The sequence below is a fragment of the Panthera leo genome, chromosome C2 (genome assembly GCF_018350215.1).
Source record: "Panthera leo isolate Ple1 chromosome C2, P.leo_Ple1_pat1.1, whole genome shotgun sequence".
Taxonomy (NCBI): domain Eukaryota; kingdom Metazoa; phylum Chordata; class Mammalia; order Carnivora; family Felidae; genus Panthera; species Panthera leo.
This window is the reverse complement of record NC_056687.1, coordinates 48,113,808-48,133,232: the sequence shown is the minus strand read 5'-3', so window position 1 is coordinate 48,133,232 and position 19,425 is coordinate 48,113,808. Positions and strand designations below refer to the sequence as shown.

At 39.2% G+C, this 19,425-nt stretch overlaps 1 protein-coding gene across 1 annotated transcript in view; it reads right to left on the bottom strand.

The window, feature by feature from the left end:
• Positions 1–15,766, bottom strand: part of ADGRG7 (adhesion G protein-coupled receptor G7) — an 82,745-nt gene extending 66,979 nt beyond the window's left edge. Inside the window, exon 1 of the mRNA XM_042903681.1 lies at positions 15,652–15,766. Within this exon, the coding sequence (XP_042759615.1) occupies positions 15,652–15,766 (115 nt within the window). The remainder of the gene's footprint in view (positions 1–15,651) is intronic.
• Between the last annotated feature and the right edge of the window lie 3,659 nt (positions 15,767–19,425).

Below are 19,425 nucleotides of genomic sequence, written 5' to 3'. Positions count from 1 at the left end.
TGTCCATCAACTGATGAATGGATAAAGAAACTGTGGTTTATATACACAATGGAATACTACGTGGCAATGAGAAAAAATGAAATATGGCCTTTTGTAGCAACATGGATGGAACTGGAGAGTGTGATGCTAAGTGAAATAAGCCATACAGAGAAAGACAGATACCATATGGTTTCACTCTTATGTGGATCCTGAGAAACATAACAGAAACCCATGGGGGAGGGGAAGGAAAAAAAAAAAAAAAAAAGAGGTTAGAGTGGGAGAGAGCCAAAGCATTAGAGACTGTTAAAAACTGAGAACAAACTGAGGGTTGATGGGGGGTGGGAGGGAGGGCAGGGTGGGAGGGAGGACAGGGTGGGTGATGGGTTTTGAGGAGGGCACCTTTTGGGATGAGCACTGGGTGTTGTATGGAAACCAATTTGACAGTAAATTTCATATATTAAAAAATAAAAAAAAATAAAAATAAAAATAAAAAAAAAAAGAAAGAAAAAAAAATTTAAATATGACATTCTAAAAAGGCAAAACTATAGAAACAGTAAAATGACTGGCGGGTTGGGAGAGGGAGAGAAGGATGAATAGGTGAAGCAAAGGGCAATTTTAGGCAAGTGAACTATTCTGTATGATACTGTAACAGTGGATACATGTCATTATATTTGTCAAAATCCACCAAATTTGTATACGCAAAGAATGAACCCTAATGTAAGATGCATTTTAATTAATAATGTATCAATATTGGCTCATTCATTATATAACAAAAGCAACCCACTAGGGTAAGATATTAATAATAAAGGAAGATATGGAGGGGAAGCAGTGATGCGAGAGGGAATAAATAGGAACTCTATATTTTCCGCTTAATTTTACTGTAGCCTGAAACTTCTCTAAAAATCAAGTCATTGGTATAAAAATATAAGATATGGATCCAGATCTCAAAGAGCTTAAGATCTACCAAGAGAGATTTAACTGTAATTGTTATATGACAAACTTCTCCGTGTAACCAAGGAAATATGTGAATATTTATTTATTGTTTATTTATTTTGAGAGAGGGTGAATGCGTGAGGGTGGGGGAGGAGCAGAGAGAGAGGGAGAGAGAGATTCCCAAGCAGGCTCCAGCCATCAGCTCAGAACCCAGTGCAGGGCTTGAACCCATGAACCGTGATATAACGACCTGAACTAATATCAAGAGCCCAATGCTTAACTGACTGAGCCACCCAGGTGCCCTTATGTGAATCTTTTTAAATTGTAGAATATTTCAAGTACACAAAGTACAGAGTATAAAACATCCCCCACTATCCCAAAGCCAGTTTTAAAAGCTAGGAACTTTCTCTCAAATTTGCTTCAGACTTTTTAAAAAATATGTAATAAAACTTTACAGGAAGAGTTGAAACCCCTTCTACTCCTTTCTATCAACATTCCTTTCTCTCCATACCCAGAGGTTAACACTATATTGAAATTGTCGTTTATCTTTTACATCATATTTTCTACTATTATTATATCTAAGATAATCAATACATAGCATTTGCTGCAGTTTTTGTTTTGTTTTGGTTTTTACTATTGATTCAACTACTTTCTTTAAGTTTATTTATTTTATTTGGGGGAGGAGGGACAAAGAGAGAAGGAAAGAGAAAATCCCAAGCAGGCTCTGCACTGTCAGCTCAGAGCCTGACACAGGGCTCAAACTCATGAACCATGAAATCATGACCTGAGCCAAAATCAAGATGCCTGAACCACCCAGGCTCCCTGATTCGACTATTTTAATGGTTACAGTTCGATTTAGGTTTTTTTCCCTTCCTTTGGGGGTAAATTTGGTCATTTATATTTTTTTAGAAAATTGCTACTTGGGCAAAGTTTTTATATTAGCTAGGATAATATTTGCATGGTATTTGCTTATGACTTTATTGATTTTTTAATCACTTCTTTAGTATATATTTTAATAGGTAATACATTCACAGAGTTTGAAAATAAAAATCACATACAAAGTACATAACCTTTCTCCCATCCATAAATATACACAAGTAATAATTTCTATTCATTTTTTCCAATCTTTCTTTTTTCAGTACAAGCAAATATGAATCTATACTTATTTTCATCCTCTTTTCTGTAGCTTGCTCTTGCACCTTACGATGAATGTCCAAAATCTTTCCACAGCAGTTCATAGAAAACTTCCACCTCTTCTTTTACAGCTGCATTATAGTCCATCATAATAAACCCTGATTTAGCTAACTGACCCCTTATTGATGGACACATGTTGTTTTCAATTGTCTCAAAATTGCACTGTACATTGCACAAATTCATATGGAGAATGAATTCCCAGAAGTACAATTCTGAGCCAAAGAGTGCACCTTTGTCATTTTGACATTTATTTCCAGCTTGCCCTTAATAGGGGTTGTATTGACTTGTATTTTCACCAGCAATGCAACTCTATGCAGGGCCTGGAACAAAGTACAATGAAGACCCATATACCATTTATATAAAAGTAGATGTAAAACTTGGAAATTAAGCTCACAAACTGCTAAATAAAGTCTACCTGCTTGATTCTAATGCCAGGATAATCATACCTTCCTAAGGACCTGGAAGTCCAGGTCTGAATTTAGGAACTGTGCATTCCTCGGAGTTCTACTTCAGACTGTGACATGCACCCGCCCCACTCTGTCCTCATGCCTGGTAGGGTTCCAGGCCCAAGGAGGCCTTGTGCTGCCACCTACCGACACCCGAGCCAACAGCCACCCCTCAGGGCCAGGTAAGCACTGCCACCACCCGGGCGAAGTGAAGTGAGCAAAATCTCCCTATAAGCCCAGCAGGGGAGCTGGGGACCCGGATGCAAGACGCAAACCCCGGAAGGAGAGATGCGGGCTCTGGGTCAGCGTGCTGTCTTGGCTTTTGCTTAAACCTTGTCTATCATCCTGCTTCTCTGTGTTGTGATCCGCTTTACTTTTGCACATGTTGCTTATATACCTTTTCGTCTTGACAAATCTCACTAGATATTTATCGTCTTAAATTCATCTTTTCAAAAAACTAGCTTTTGGTTTCATCTCCATTCTTGTTTTGTTTCCATTCCATTAATTTGTTCTTATTTTCATTACTGCCAAACAGCCTTCCTTAGAATTTACTTTCTTTTCTATTTATTTATTTTTATTTGTCTTGTCTCCAGGCCCCGCTTAATGACAGATGCATAGACAGTACAACAAATGTTTGCTGACTGGCTTCTTTGGCGTTTGCAATTTGGTTGAGGATATCGAGCCCAAGCTGAGCTACCACTCCTCTGTTACAATCCCATTTTTAACACCTTTTGCCCCCCCCCCCCCCAGTTCAAGACCCTGTCCCCTGAAATGCCTAAATTACCCACAAAATATAGCAAAGGGAGTATTGGTATTTTTAAGCCTCTGTATTTTAAGTAAAGAAAGACAGACCCTGAAGGATTAAGTGCTTTGTTTGTTTCATTTAACTAGTTTTTAAACCTATGGACTTATAAAAATGACACTTAGCTATTCATTAGCCCAACATCCCCATTCTATATAAAGAGTACATTCTACATAAAGAGTATATTCTACATAAAGGGTAGCTTGTTCCAGATCAATAACTAGTTGACAGCTGAGTGGAGTTAACTCAGATCTTTTGGTTACTAATCAAGTGCTCCAGCTCCACCCTACGAGTGCTGCCTTTACCACAGGGAAAACCGGGATGGAGAGCATCAGCTTCAACTTGAGGATTCATACGCTGGCATGTGTTTAATAGTAGTATTTATTTTTCTTTTATAACACCAGTATAATATTAACATTTTTCTACATTTTCTTACATTATAATAAGCAGTGTTTCCAGAAATATGAGTCCTATTTTCAATATCTTTACCACACATCATGGAAAATTAAATGTAGAACATACGTAACACACTTCATGCTGCTTGAGAAAGTAGCATGAAATATTAAAAACGCCAAATGGAAAACATGAATTTCATTTCTTCTCCTAAACTAAACAAAATTAGAATCTGTTCTGAAAAGTCTAGTTTAATTAAGTGTGGGAATAAAAATGCTCTTCCTTAGTCAAAGAAATTCCAGCAGGAGACTCTAGTATCTGGCTCCAATTCTTTAGGGTTTTAAAATCCTGGCATCTATCATTTGTCCCAGACCATGAATTTGAAATATTTGGATGAGAATAAAGATTCCTCTTAAATGAGAGGACAATATTTAGGAAAGTTTATTCTACTGTGAAAAGAAACCTAAAAAATGTAAACAAAATATACATAGTTTTTACCTAAGGTAGAAGTTGTTCAGTATGAAATACCTGGTTACATATTTCAATAAACTGATTAAATATTTTAATAAAATTTTCCCTGATGGTGTAGCATAATATAATTTTTTTTAATGCAGGAAGATATAACAATTCTTAGAAATGTTTCTGTTTCTGTTTTAATCAGTTGAACTTAATGATTAAGCCTGTAGTAGACCTTCAGTTTGATAAGGTGAGTTTCAATCCAAAGGTCCCATCTAGGTCAATGGCATGCATTCAAGGTATAATTCAAGGAGCAGAGAAAACTGTGCACTAAATTATCTAAAAATTCATAAATTAAAAATAACAGCTAATATTTATTGAGTGCTTATAGTGTCCTAAATGTCATCTTAAACCCATAAATGTAGTAACTCATTTAATCATTTAATGACAGCCCTGAAAGATAGGTTTATTATGATTCCCATAAATAGCAAAACTGAAGCACAGAAATGTTGAGTAATTTGCTCAAGTTTACTAAGTGGTAGCATTGGCATTTCAACAAGGCAGTCTGGCTCCAGAGGTGGTTTTTTTTTTTTTTTTTGCCCCTGTTTATATACATTTTTCCCCCTGACTCTCATGTGCACACTCCTAATCACCACATTCTATACTAGATGTTCTTCAATAAAATATGCTATCAAAAGATCTATGGATGGTGGTTGTATTCCGTATTTTAAGTAAAAATATCTAATACCTGGAAATCAAGGAAAAATCTACCAAGTCAACCCCCTTGTGTTAAATTTCTTAATTTGAGAAAGTGACTTTGAGAATGGGATCAGCAATTTAAACATCACTAATACTGATGTTAAAATAATTCATGCTCTTCAGCCAATTACATAACAAAATTTATTCCTCCAAAAAAAAAATCCCTTCCTTTTCACAGCAATTGTTTTCTTAATTTAGAGAATGGTTATATGAGGAAGCAAGAAGGGAGACTGGCAAAACAGCAGAAGAGAGGTTTACAACAGCAGGATTAAGACTAAATAACACTACAGCTCTCCACTTACTAGACCTTTTGTCGAACCCCAAAATACAATCTGTCCTCCAGGAACAGTCCCATGAGTTTGATTTATTAACAAGTTTGCCTCTTGAGTAAGTACTGTAATTGAGTAAAATGAAAGTCAAGCATCTGTGTACAAATTATTTTCTGAGAATCAATAAACTCTCCTTGACCTTTCCCCACAACCCGTATTTCCTACTGTGCAAGAATTTCAATGCTATGAAGTTTGACCTTGGGGTTTGGAAATATTGCAACCTACTAAAGTCTTTTCTTGGCCTGAGCTCTAAGTGAGCCCATGATAGGAAATGAAGGTCAGGGTATCTGGAAAGAGTGGGAAAGGCACTCATGCTTGCAGAAAGGAGGAAGTTTTATAATCTAGAAGAGACATAGGATATGGTTCAATAGGGCATAATCATCAATGGTAATATGTCATAAGGTTAAGATATTCTCCCTAAGAGTTAAGAAAAAAATCTACTATTATGATTATGGACATCTGTCTATGTTTACATCAGGCCTTGCTCAAGTTGAAAAATGTCAAGGGAAAGATGTATAAGACGACTTAATTATGTTTCATTTTACTTTCATCAAGTGTGATTGGACCAAAAAGCTGCACTGCTTCTTGTATCACAAGGTTCTTGCTATTGGGAGCAAAAGTCCAAAAGAGATAGAATGCCTTACGTTGTCCATTCTGAAAACACATCAGATGAGGCACATATTACTTGATATTCTACAAAGAAGGCCTAATGTGAAAAGGCTAGAGGTCAGGCAAAACTTCAATTTGCTCCAACATAAAAGCATCCTTTTGTTGATCATACAGCTAAACAGAAGAGATCATACACAACAGGAGAGATCCTAATGAAGCAGAAGTTCTAGAAATGGTCAGAGTGTTGCATGGCCTGGGGCAGAGGAAGAAAACTAAAATGGTGTCTGTCTTAACTGATGTAAACAAAACCATAATAACATTCATTTTAATATTTATTTTTATTTACTTCTTGAATACAGCTATTTGACAACTTTCAGTCCAGTTTCTGGTTTTCACATGATTCTTTCATTTACTCATAAGCTATGTACTAGCAACTGTATTCCAGGTACCAATATAGGGGCAGAGAATGTAGATTGATAAGTCAGGTCCCTGGTTTCTTAGAGCTTTCATTCTAGGAATGGGGAGACAGACAGCAAACAAATACGAAATTACCAGGTGATAAAAGCCATGAACAAAATACATGTGAAAGAGAGCAAATAGAATGATAACCTTGGACTGAGTGGATAGAAAAGGTCTCTTTGAGGTGGTGACATTGAAACTAAGACCTAAATCATAAGGGAGGTGGCTGTGTGAAACTCTGGGTGACATGTTCCAGCAAACAGATATCATCATAGAAGAACTTCAAGTCTTGAGCTCCTTCCAAGAGTCATCGAAAGTTTTGAAAAATCTCTTTACCAAACAGAACTTCAAAAGCCTAGGATATCTTATTTCTGAAAGCCTAGATGGAAAAAGTGTTATACTTGACAATATATCTTACTGTGATGCTTTGATGGAAAAAAAGGTCATTATTATTTAATGTTTTCAGCAGCAGCACATAAAAATGCCAAAGACTATTCTAGCAATTCTGAAAGAATTGCTACTCCCATGCTTGTCTACTCCCATGAAATGCTGTCAACTTCATCTGGACTGGAGCTTTACCATGACCTTTTACAAGAGGACTTATTAAGTAATAGGAGCAGAATTTACAGTTTTCCTATACTACACAGATCATTGGCATTCTAGAGGTATTTGTTTGATATTTAAACCAATAATTTTTTTTTTTAATGACTCATTACACTTAGCAATTAGACAGAGATAAGCTTGTTTGATGACCATTAGATGTTGGGGCTTATGTGAATGTGAGAATTCTTTACATTAAAGGTAGTCACCAGGATGAATGTTGTTAGAAAATGGGCAATGTTCCAGGCAATGCAGTCTGAATCTGTACTTTCTTCTGCTGTTCTAGACTAGAAGATCAACAGTGGACAATCCTAGAACTTTGCAAAGCTGAAGGAGGTGCTTTGGCAAAACCTGGAAGAATGTGGCAAAGCTATGGCAGTTACTCCACAGCCAAAAATCTATAAACACCATTTGAAGACTCAGAAAAGCTTAAAGGTGAAGCATACTAATCTATGCTCTATAAGCACCATTAATAATGGAGACCTCATTGACTGGAAGACAAACAGCATACTTACCAAAGTACGTAACTTTGCCTAGAAAACATTCTACTAGTTACTGCATATTTTTTGTGAATTTTTTGGGTTTTTAGGCATAGGTGCCTAAAAAAAATTTTTTTAAACCTGAAGGTGAATTAATTGATTGGGTTACCATTGTCTTCCCTCTAGGAAGGCAGAATAGTGCAGGAGTGAAGAGCATCGATACTAAAGTCAAAATAATCTAGATTCAAATCCAGACCCAACACTTTCTAGCTACATAAGTTTGAAGAGATTCTTGGAGCCTGGGTTTCCCCATATGTAACATGGATATAATAATAACTGCTTCAAAGGTAGCTGTTAGGGTTAAATGAGATAAGTATGTTGTACACCTGAAACTAAGGTAATATTGTGTGTCAACTACAATCAAATAAAACATTTTTTAAGAAAAATTCAGAGCAAGGACACATTTGAGGAGCTGGTATGCTTTCACTGTTAAACAAGGTTTTTTTGTTGCTTATTATGCTTTGTTTGGGGTCTTGGCCCTCAGGAATTTCAAGGATATGTCTCAGGGATATGTTTTGTATTTGTTTTTAGCAACTTCTGCTGTTTTCTTCCTTATAGTGTTTTATACTTTGGTCCTTGTTTTAATGGTTCTATTATACCTGTCTCCATTATAAGTCACCAAAAATTTCCCTTTAAAAGTAGATGTCCTATAAAGGAAAGAAGGAAAGGAGGGAAGGAGGGAGGAAAAAAGATTTCTTAAAAGTATACTCTTTAAATAAAGTCTTGGAGAGGGAAGATGGCGGCGTAGGAGGACGCTGGGCTCACCGCGCATCCTGCTGATCAGTTAGATTCCACCTACACCTGCCTAAAGAACCCAGAAAACCGCCAGAGGATTAGCAGAACGGAGTCTCCGGAGCCAAGCACAGAAGAGAGGCCCACAGAAGAGGGTAGGAAGGGCAGCGAGGCGGTGTGCGCTCCACGGACTGGCGGGAGGGAGCCGGGGCAGAGGGGCGGCTCGCCGGCCAAGCAGAGCCCCCGAGTCTGGCTGGCAAAAGCGGAGGGGCCTGACGGACTGTGTTTCGACAGCAAGCGTGACTTAGCGTCTGGGAGGTCATAAGTTAACAGCTCTGCTCGGAAAGCGGGAAGGCTGGAGGACAAAGGGAGGGAGAGCTGCTGAGCCCCCGGATGGCAGAGCTCAGCTTGGCGGGGAACAAAGGCGCTCGCCAGCGCCATCTCCCCCGCCCATCCCCCAGCCAAAATCCCAAAGTGAACCAGTTCCTGCCAGGGAAATTGCTCGCTCCGCACAAACACCCAACTCTGTGCTTCTGTGGAGCCAAACCTCCGGCAGCGGATCTGACTCCCTCCCGCTGCCACAGGGCTCCTCCTGAAGTGGATCACCTAAGGAGAAGCCAGCTAAGCCTGTCCCTCCTGCCCCCGTGCACCTTGCCTACCCACCCCAGCTAATATGCCAGATCCCCAGCGCCACAAGCCTGGCAGTGTGCAAGTAGCCCAGATGGGCCATGCCACCCCACAGTGAATCCCGCCCCTAGGAGAGGGGAAGAGAAGGCACACACCAGTCTGACTGTGGCCCCAGCGGTGGGCTGGGGGCAGACATCAGGTCAGACTGCGGCCCCGCCCACCAACTCCAATTACACACCACAGCACAGGGGAAGTGCCCTGCAGGTCCTCACCACTCCAGGGACTATCCAAATGACCAAACAGAAGAATTCCCCTCAGAAGAATCTCCAGGAAATAACAACAGCTAATGAACTGATCAAAAAGGATTTAAATAATATAACAGAAAGTGAATTTAGAATAATAGTCATAAAATTAATCACTGGGCTTGAAAACAGTATAGAGGACAGCAGAGAATCTCTTGCTACAGAGATCAAGGGACTAAGGAACAGTCACGAGGAGCTGAAAAGCGCTTTAAACGAAATGCAAAACAAAATGGAAACGACGATGGCTCGGCTTGAAGAGGCAGAGGAGAGAATAGGTGAACTAGAAGATAAAGTTATGGAAAAAGAGGAAGCTGAGAGAAAGAGAGATAAAAAAATCCAGGAGTATGAGGGGAAAATTAGAGAACTAAGTGATACACTAAAAAGAAATAATATACGCATAATTGGTATCCCAGAGGAGGAAGAGAGAGGGAAAGGTGCTGAAGGGGTACTTGAAGAAATAATAGCTGAGAACTTCCCTGAACTGGGGAAGGAAAAAGGCATTGAAATCCAAGAGGCACAGAGAACTCCCTTCAGACGTAACTTGAATCGATCTTCTGCATGACATATCATAGTGAAACTGGCAAAATACAAGGATAAAGAGAAAATTCTGAAAGCAGCAAGGGATAAACGTGCCCTCACATATAAAGGGAGACCTATAAGACTCGTGACTGATCTCTCTTTTGAAACTTGGCAGGCCAGACAGTCTTGGCACGATATCTTCAGTGTGCTAAACAGAAAAAATATGCAGCCGAGAATCCTTTATCCAGCAAGTCTGTCATTTAGAATAGAAGGAGAGATAAAGGTCTTCCCAAACAAAAACTGAAGGAATTTGTCACCACGAAACCAGCCCTACAAGAGATCCTAAGGGGGATCCTGTGAGACGAAGTACCAGAGACATCACTACAAGCATAAAACATACAGACATCACAATGACTCTAAACCCGTATCTTTCTATAATAACACTGAATGTAAATGGATTAAATGCTCCAACCAAAAGACATAGGCTATCAGAATGGATAAAAAAACAAGATCCATCTATTTGCTGTCTACAAGAGACTCATTTTAGATCTGAGGACACCTTTAGATTGAGAGTGAGGGGATGGAGAACTATTTATCATGCTCCTGGAAGCCAAAAGAAAGCTGGAGTAGCCATACTTATATCAGACAAACTAGACTTTAAATTAAAGGCTGTAACAAGAGATGAAGAAGGGCATTATATAATAATCACAGGGTCTATCCATCAGGAAGAGCTAACAATTATAAATGTCTATGTGCCGAATACCGGAGCCCCCAAATATATAAAACAATTACCCATAAACATAAGCAACCTTATTGATAAGAATGTGGTCATTGCAGGGGACTTTAACACCCCACTTACAGAAATGGATAGATCATCCAGACACACGGTCAATAAAGAAACAAGGGCCCTGAATGATACATTGGATCAGATGGACTTGACAGATATATTTAGAACTCTGCATCCCAAAGCAACAGAATATACTTTCTTCTCGAGTGCACATGGAACATTCTCCAAGATCATATACTGGGTCACAAAACAGCCCTTCATAAGTTTACAAGAATTGAAATTATACCATGCATACTTTCAGACCACAATGCTATGAAGCTTGAAATCAACCACAGGAAAAAGTCTGGAAAACCTCCAAAAGCATGGAGGTTAAAGAACACCCTACTAACGAATGAGTGGGTCCACCAGGCAATTAGACAAGAAATTAAAAAATATATGGAAACAAACGAAAATGAAAATACAACAATCCAAACGCTTTGAGATGCAGCGAAGGCAGTCCTGAGAGGAAAATACATTGCAATCCAGGCCTATCTCAAGAAACAAGAAAAATCCCAAATACAAAATCTAACAGCACACCTAAAGGAAATAGAAGCAGAACAGCAAAGGCAGCCTAAACCCAGCAGAAGAAGAGAAATCATAAAGATCAGAGCAGAAATAAACAATATAGAATCTAAAAAAACTGTAGAGCAGATCAACGAAACCAAGAGTTGGTTTTTTGAAAAAATAAACAAAATTGACAAACCTCTAGCCAGGCTTCTCAAAAAGAAAAGGGAGATGACCCAAATAGATAAAATCATGAATGAAAATGGAATGATTACAACCAATCGCTCAGAGATAGAAAAAATTATCAGGGAATACTATGAAAAATTATATGCCAGCAAATTGGACAACCTGGAAGAAATGGACAAATTCCTAAACACCCACACACTTCCAAAACTCAATCAGGAGGAAATAGAAAGCTTGAACAGACCCATAACCAGCGAAGAAATTGAATCGGTTATCAAAAATCTCCCAACAAATAAGAGTCCAGGACCAGATGGCTTCCCAGGGGAGTTCTACCAGACGTTTAAAACAGAGATAATACCTATCCTTCTCAAGCTATTCCAAGAATAGAAAGGGAAGGAAAACTTCCAGACTCATTCTATGAAGCCAGTATTACTTTGATTCCTAAACCAGACAGAGACCCAGTAAAAAAAGAGAACTACAGGCCAATATCCCTGATGAATATGGATGCAAAAATTCTCAATAAGATACTAGCAAATCGAATTCAACGGCATATAAAAAGAATTATTCACCATGATCAAGTGGGATTCATTCCTGGGATGCAGGGCTGGTTCAACATTCGCAAATCAATCAATGTGATACATCACATTAACAAAAAAAAAAGAGAAGAACCATATGATCCTGTCAAGCGATGCAGAAAAGGCCTTTGACAAAATCCAGCACCCTTTCTTAATAAAAACCCTTGAGATAGTCAGGATAGAAGGAACATACTTAAAGATCATAAAAGCCATTTATGAAAAGTCCACAGCTAACATCATCCTCAACGGGGAAAAACTGAGAGCTTTTTCCCTGAGATCAGGAACACGACAGGGATGCCCACTGTCACCGCTGCTGTTTAATATAGTGCTGGAAGTTCTAGCATCAGCAATCAGACAACAAAAGGAAATCAAAGGCATCATAATTGGCAAAGATGAAGTCAAGCTTTCGCTTTTTGCAGATGACATGATATTATACATGGAAAATCCGATAGACTCCACCAAAAGTCTGCTAGAACTGATACATGAATTCAGCAAAGTTGCAGGATACAAAATCAACGTGCAGAAATCAGTTGCATTCTTATACACTAACAATGAAGCAACAGAAAGACAAATAAAGAAACTGATCCCATTCACAATTGCACCAAGAAGCATAAAATACCTAGGAATAAATCTAACCAAAGATGTAAAAGATCTGTATGCTGAAAACTATAGAAAGCTTATGAAGGTAATTGAAGAAGATATGAAGAAATGGAAAGAATTCCAGCAGGAATGGAATTCCCTGCTCATGGATTGGAAGAATAAATATTGTCAAAATGTCAATACTACCCAAAGCTATCTACACATTCAATGCAATCCCAATCAAAATTGCACCAGCATTCTTCTCGAAACTAGAACAAGCAATCCTAAAATTCATATGGAACCACAAAAGGCCCCGAATAGCCAAAGTAATTTTGAAGAAGAGCAAAGCAGGAGGCATCACAATCCCAGACTTTAGCCTCTACTACAAAGCTGTCATCATCAAGACAGCATGGTATTGGCACAAAAACAGACACAGAGACCAATGGAATAGAATAGAAACCCCAGAACTAGACCCACAAACGTATGGCCAACTCATCTTTGACAAAGCAGGAAAGAACATCCAATGGAAAAAAGACAGTCTCTTTAACAAATGGTGCTGGGAGAACTGGACAGCAACATGCAGAAGGTTGGAACTAGACCACTTTCTCACACCATTCACAAAAATAAACTCAAAATGGTTAAAGGACCTGAATGTGAGACAGGAAACCATCAAAACCTTAGAGGAGAAAGCAGGAAAAGACCTCTCTGACCTCAGCCGTAGCAATCTCTTACTCAGCACATCCCCAAAGGCAAGGGAATTAAAAGCAAAAGTGAATTACTGGGACCTTATGAAGATAAAAAGCTTCTGCACAGCAAAGGAAACAACCAACAAAACTAAAAGGCAACCAACGGAATGGGAAAAGATATTTGCAAATGACACATCGGACAAAGGGCTAGTATCCAAAATCTGTAAAGAGCTCACCAAACTCAACACCCGAAAAACAAATAACCCAGTAAAGAAATGGGCAGAAAACATGAATAGACACTTCTCTAAAGAAGACATCCAGATGGCCAACAGGCACATGAAAAGATGTTCAACGTCGCTCCTTATCAGGGAAATACAAATCAAAACCACACTCAGATATCACCTCACGCCAGTCAGAGTAGCCAAAATGAAGAAATCAGGAGACTATAGATGCTGGAGAGGATGTGGAGAAACGGGAACCCTCTTGCACTGTTGGTGGGAATGCAAATTGGTGCAGCCGCTCTGGAAAGCAGTGTGGAGGTTCCTCAGAAAATTAAAAATAGACCTACCCTATGACCCAGCAATAGCACTGCTAGGAATTTATCCAAGGGATACAGGAGTACTGATGCATAGGGGCACTTGTACCCCAATGTTTATAGCGGCACTCTCAACAATAGCCAAATTATGGAAAGAGCCTAAATGTCCATCAACTGATGAATGGATAAAGAAATTGTGGTTTATATACACAATGGAATACTACGTGGCAATGAGAAAAAATGAAATATGGCCTTTTGTAGCAACATAGATGGAACTGGAGAGTGTGATGCTAAGTGAAATAAGCCATACAAAGAAAGACAGATACCATATGATTTCACTCTTATGTGGATCCTGAGAAACTTAACAGAAACCCATGGGGGAGGGGAAGAAAAAAAAAAAAAGAGGTTAGAGTGGGAGAGAGCCAAAGCATAAGAGACTGTTAAAAACTGAGAACAAACTGAGGGTTGATGGGGGGTGGGAGGGAGGGGAGGGTGGGTGATGGGTATTGAGGAGGGCACCTTTTGGGATGAGCACTGGGTGTTGTATGGAAACAAATTTGACAATAAATTTCATATATTAAAATAAATAAATAAATAAATAAATAAATAAATAAATAAATAAATAAGGGCTTATAAATTTAGCAGCCTTAATGAGGTAAAAATCTATAGTTCATAATTTTTTAACTTTAAACAAAAATAAATAAAACAAATGGAAACACATTTTTCTCAAGTTTAAATGTTATTGGTTTTGTTCTGGAAAATTTTCTCACGCTAATTCTACAAATCCTGTTAGTACATTTTCTAAATAATGTTCTGTGGGGCAGGGAAGGAAGGACCATGAGATCTCAGCTGTCATTCCATCAACAGTGAATATATTTGACTCCTTTTCTCTCCAGCATGGGATCTTTGCAGCCATGCATTGTGCTTCTCCTGGCTCCCCCAACCTTCCATCCTTCTCAGGTACCTTCTCAGACGGCAGATCACCCCTCCTTCTGCTCTCTAGACTAGTATTATTTACCGTTATTTACTCAGTTTTATTAGAATCTTTCTCTGTTTATTACAAAAGGAGTGTTTGGCACATCCAGCTTTGAATCCCTTCATGGAGAACCTCTGCAGCCCAAGCGAACAGGCACTGAGATTATAGAAAGTCTTCAGTGTGAGTTACTGGGGGTTTTCCTCTAGCACCATTGTTTTACACCCATGGCTCCCCCTCCCACCTTCCAGTGTCATTTCTAGCACACAGAAAGTTACTAACAGATACTTGTTGAGTAACCAGAAAAATCATTTTTTTTTTTTAATGTTTATGCACTTATTTTTGAGAGAGAGAGAGAGAGAACATGAGCATGGAAGAGACAGGGAGAAAGGGAGAGAGAGAATCCTAAGCAGGCTCCATATTGTCAGCACAGAGCTCTACATGGGGCTCAAACTCACAGACCACAGTGTGAGATCGTGACCTGAGCCAAAATCAAGAATCTTAACTGGCTGAGTCACCTAGGCACCCCTGAAAAAATCATTTTCTAAGTAATCTTAATTTTTTAAATAGTTTTTTACACTTAGAGAGTGAGAACTTTATGCACAAACCCTAAGAGTTTATTTACCATCCTAGTGAGAACATTCCAAAAATGAAATTCCATTCTGGGCATATTTGATTATGTGTGTATGTCTGTATATCTGTGTGTGTGTGTGTGTGTGTGTGTGTGTGTGTGTGTGTGTGTCCATAATTATTTCTCTTTCTCGAATTTAGCTAAACAAACCCAAACATGTGTTATTAATGATTTGATTATTCTGTTTTCCAGTCAGGTGTTAAAAGAGAAAGAAGAGGCTAATTCAACTTTGTAATTCCTCACCCTGCCCACACACACATATCCATATTCATGCATGTACAACCATATGCTAGCCATCAATTGACCCTTGCCTGTTGTATGTCATACACGACACCTTGGCAGGCAACCCTAGCCCAGACATGGCTATTCGCAGTACTGGTGTGTCAGGTAGCAGAGACAGAGGCTCAACAACTTCTCTTGATTTGAGTTCAACATAGCAGTTAAAGATAAACATAACATAGTTAAACATAAAAGATATTACCTTTCTCAACGCTAATCACAATCCTCCAGATGCCCAGTCCCAAAACGATGGCCGTCAGCAGTCCACACACAGTGGCCACCAGCACCCTGAGGTCACAAACACGACAGGAAGCCATGGAGAAGTCAGACCACTCCTAGGTGAAAAACAGCTAGCTTCTTTCTTCTTGAGCCAAGAAGCTGAATCAGAAACTATTCTAAAATTTTTTTTTAATTCCTCCTTTATGTGATCTATCAGGCAGAAGTCCTCATGTTTTGGGACTCTTGAGGTTAATCAGGCGGGAGTCAGTTTGAATCACCTAATAAAAGGTACATGCTCTGATTGCAACTTCCTCATCCTTCACTGAATGAGAACAAGAAAAAAGTGATTGGAATTATGGGAACAGAAGATAACTCAGGATAATAAAGAAGAAAGGGAGGGAATAGTTAACAGGGTCAAAGTGTAAATGTCCATACAAGCAAGAAGGTGGGGAAGGGAGCCAGAAAAAAGAAAACCAAGTCATCTTCCTGCACTTTCATTTTAGAAGGATCTAGCAAAGGAAGACTAACAGGAGCTTCAGGCCACACAGATTCTCTTGTCAACAAGTGGTTTAAGCAATGACACACACATGATTCCAATATTTGCATTTTTTAAAGGAGCCCACATTTTGATAGCTGCAGTTGGTCAGTGGGCTTTACTAGCACAGGATGAATTTCGAAGAGCACTAAATTCCGGTATTACAACCTACTTGTTATCAGCCGAATTATGTTGCCCTAAAAATTCACGTGTTGGAGCACCTCGGTGGCTCAGTCGGTTAAGTATGTGACTCTTGATTTTGGCTCAGGTCATGATCTCATGGTTCGTGAGTTCAAACCCCACGTTGGGCTCTGAGCATGGAGACTGTTTGGGTTCTCTCTCTCCCTTGCTCGCTCTGCCTCTCTCTCAAAATAAATAAATAAACTTAAACAAAGTCATATGTGGAAGTCCTAACCCCTAGTACCTCAGAATGTGACCTTATTTGGATATAGAGTCATTACAGAGGTAAGCAAGTTAAAATGAGGTCATTAGAGCAGGCTCTAATTCAACATAACTGGTGTCCTTATAAGAAGAGGAAATTTGCACAGAGATATGCATAAAGGCAAGAGTTTAGGAGAAGATGGCTGTCCATAAGCCAAGGAAAGAGGCCTGGGACACATCCTTCCCTCCCAGCCTTCAGAAAGACCCAACACTGCTGACACCTTGATTTTGGACTTGTGGCTTCCAGCAGCCCTAAGCAAACTAATTCACCATCTGGGTCAATGTTAGCAGGTATCTTTGCTGCAGCAGCTCTGACCATCTCATGCCCATGTTCTTTTCCTTATCCCTTCTCCATCATTAACTGAATGAATGAATGAATGAATGAATATTCACCTCAACCAGAGTCCTGTTCTTGGTGGATTACAAAAGATTTTACAAAAGAGGACACATTTAAGCTGACTTTTTGACCCCCAAAACAATTATATATTTCCCCTATTTTCTATAACATTTTATCAAAATACAGCTTCATGGGATATGAACATAGGCTCTAACCTTTACCCCACCCAAGGACTTCAGAAAAACACATCAATGTACCCAAAATGCAAGAACTACAGGTAATGCTGCAGTGGCACAAAACAAATGTGAATCCCTTGTTATTGCTGTGAGTAGATTTTTAAAAATATGTTTCTGAGATGTCTTCATATTTATGCACACCAAATGTCTAGAAGGGTACATAAAAAATTCTTCTTGGGAATCTGAAAGATCTAAGAAACTCATTTTTCATTTTGTACCCCTTTTATGATTTGAGGTTTTTACCTTATGCATTTAATATTTTCTCAATTATAATAATAATGAACATATCTATTATTCTTTCTCTTTTTTATTTTTATTTTTTTAATGTTTATTTTTGAGAGAGAGAGAGTGAGAAAGAGTGCAAGCAGGGGAGGGGCATAGAGAGAGGGAGACACAGAATCCAAAGCAGGCTCCAGGCTCTGAGCTGCCAGTGCAGAGCCCAATGCAGGGCTCAAACCCACAAACCATGAGATCATGACCCAAGCCAAAGTCGGACACTCAGCTGACTGAGCCACCCAGGCGCCCCTCTATTATTCTTTCAATAATAAAAGAAATCATTTTGAATAAATAAGTCTAAGAAAAGGAATTAGCACTTACCAAATGCCTAGAATATACCAAGCGCTATGCTGTGTACTTTGTGTATCTTTAACTCATTTATTCTGTACAATAACCCCATGTAACAGATATTTTTGCCTACTGCATGAATGAGGAAATGAGACTTGGGCAGGTATTACCCTAAAGAGGAGATCTCTGGTTAAGGAAATTTGAGTGACAGGAGGTTACATAAAGGTAATAGGTTTCTTGAACTCTAGAATTTCCTAAAGTCTTTAATATGCTCACATACATTGTGAATTGTCAAGTTCCCAGTGTTGACCACAGAAACCTCTTCTCAAGAAGAATTTCTCAAGAGATACCGATCTTCAGAATGTGCTTTGGAAACACTTCCCTGCATGATCATCTACAGGAAGGTCTTAGATGACTAAAGGGACTGATCATGGGGACCCGTATTTGTCATATGATGATGGTATTTTTTTCTTGTAGTGTTCCAAATATTTTGAAGGAGCTGTAGTCTGGTGACTGAAAAACTGACTTTGGTGATGCTCATATATTTCTTTCCCACACTCAATGGAAGTGCTGGAATCCTGGGAAGTTAAAATGGCCGTAGCTTCTTAGTACTTTTATATTTTCACTTATATGCCAACTATCCAGTTAGAAAGTCTAGAAATTTATGGAATGCAAGTAATTCCTAGGCACAGAAATTTACATGTTGACATTTATATAAGGGCATGAATCTCTATTGGTTATAGGCAAATATATAGACATCAATTTTATATACACACACCTATATGTATCAAGATAACGAAAAGGAACAGAAAAAGGAAAAGAACTAAACAGGGAATAATTCATTTATTCATTTGTTCCACTCAATGCAGATGTCATGCTAGATGCTGAAGATGATACAGTGAACAAGAGAGGCAAGGTCCCTGACCTCACACAGCTTACACTCAGGAATACCTGAATTTGTACTGACATTAGCTCTAATTTGCTCTGTGGCCCTGGACAAGCCACATAAGCATCTGAACCTCCATTTTTCCATATTACAAACAACCTAATTGAGGCTTTTCCTTCCTGAAAATGTCAATCCTAAAGTCATTAGTGGAGGAAGAACAAGGTAGGTGTCTATAGAGGGGGTAGAGAGGAGCAGTAGACCAGAGCAGATGTCAGAGCCCTATTGGGCAAGGGGTGAAAAAGAGGATAGCATGAGATGTCAGATTCCAAACAGAGTGCATAAGGCATCCCTGCGATAAGGAGGAACAGCCTGGCATGCAATGTCACAACCAACGGGTGAGGAAGGCCTCTAGGCAAGAAACAGTCCAATGTGAGAAATCAAAGCCAGAGCAGAGAGAGAAGGGCATTCCTTCAGAGACCCAGAAGGATCACAGGGGCAGCATGTGTGGGCTGGTTGGTGTGGGAATTCAGGGCCAGAGTTGAGCGAGGAGGGTGTCCACATGGAGTGGCAGCCTAGAATAGGAAGTCAGAGCCCAAGCAAAAAGAGAAGAGTGTTCACACATGGGTAGGGTAGGGCTGAAGATCAGAGATTAGTTATATACAGGATGAGCAACTGAACAGATAAACATATAAGAATAACGAGAGCCAAGTTCCTTACTCTAGGAGAAGGGAGTTACAAATTTGGAAAAGGAGAAACCG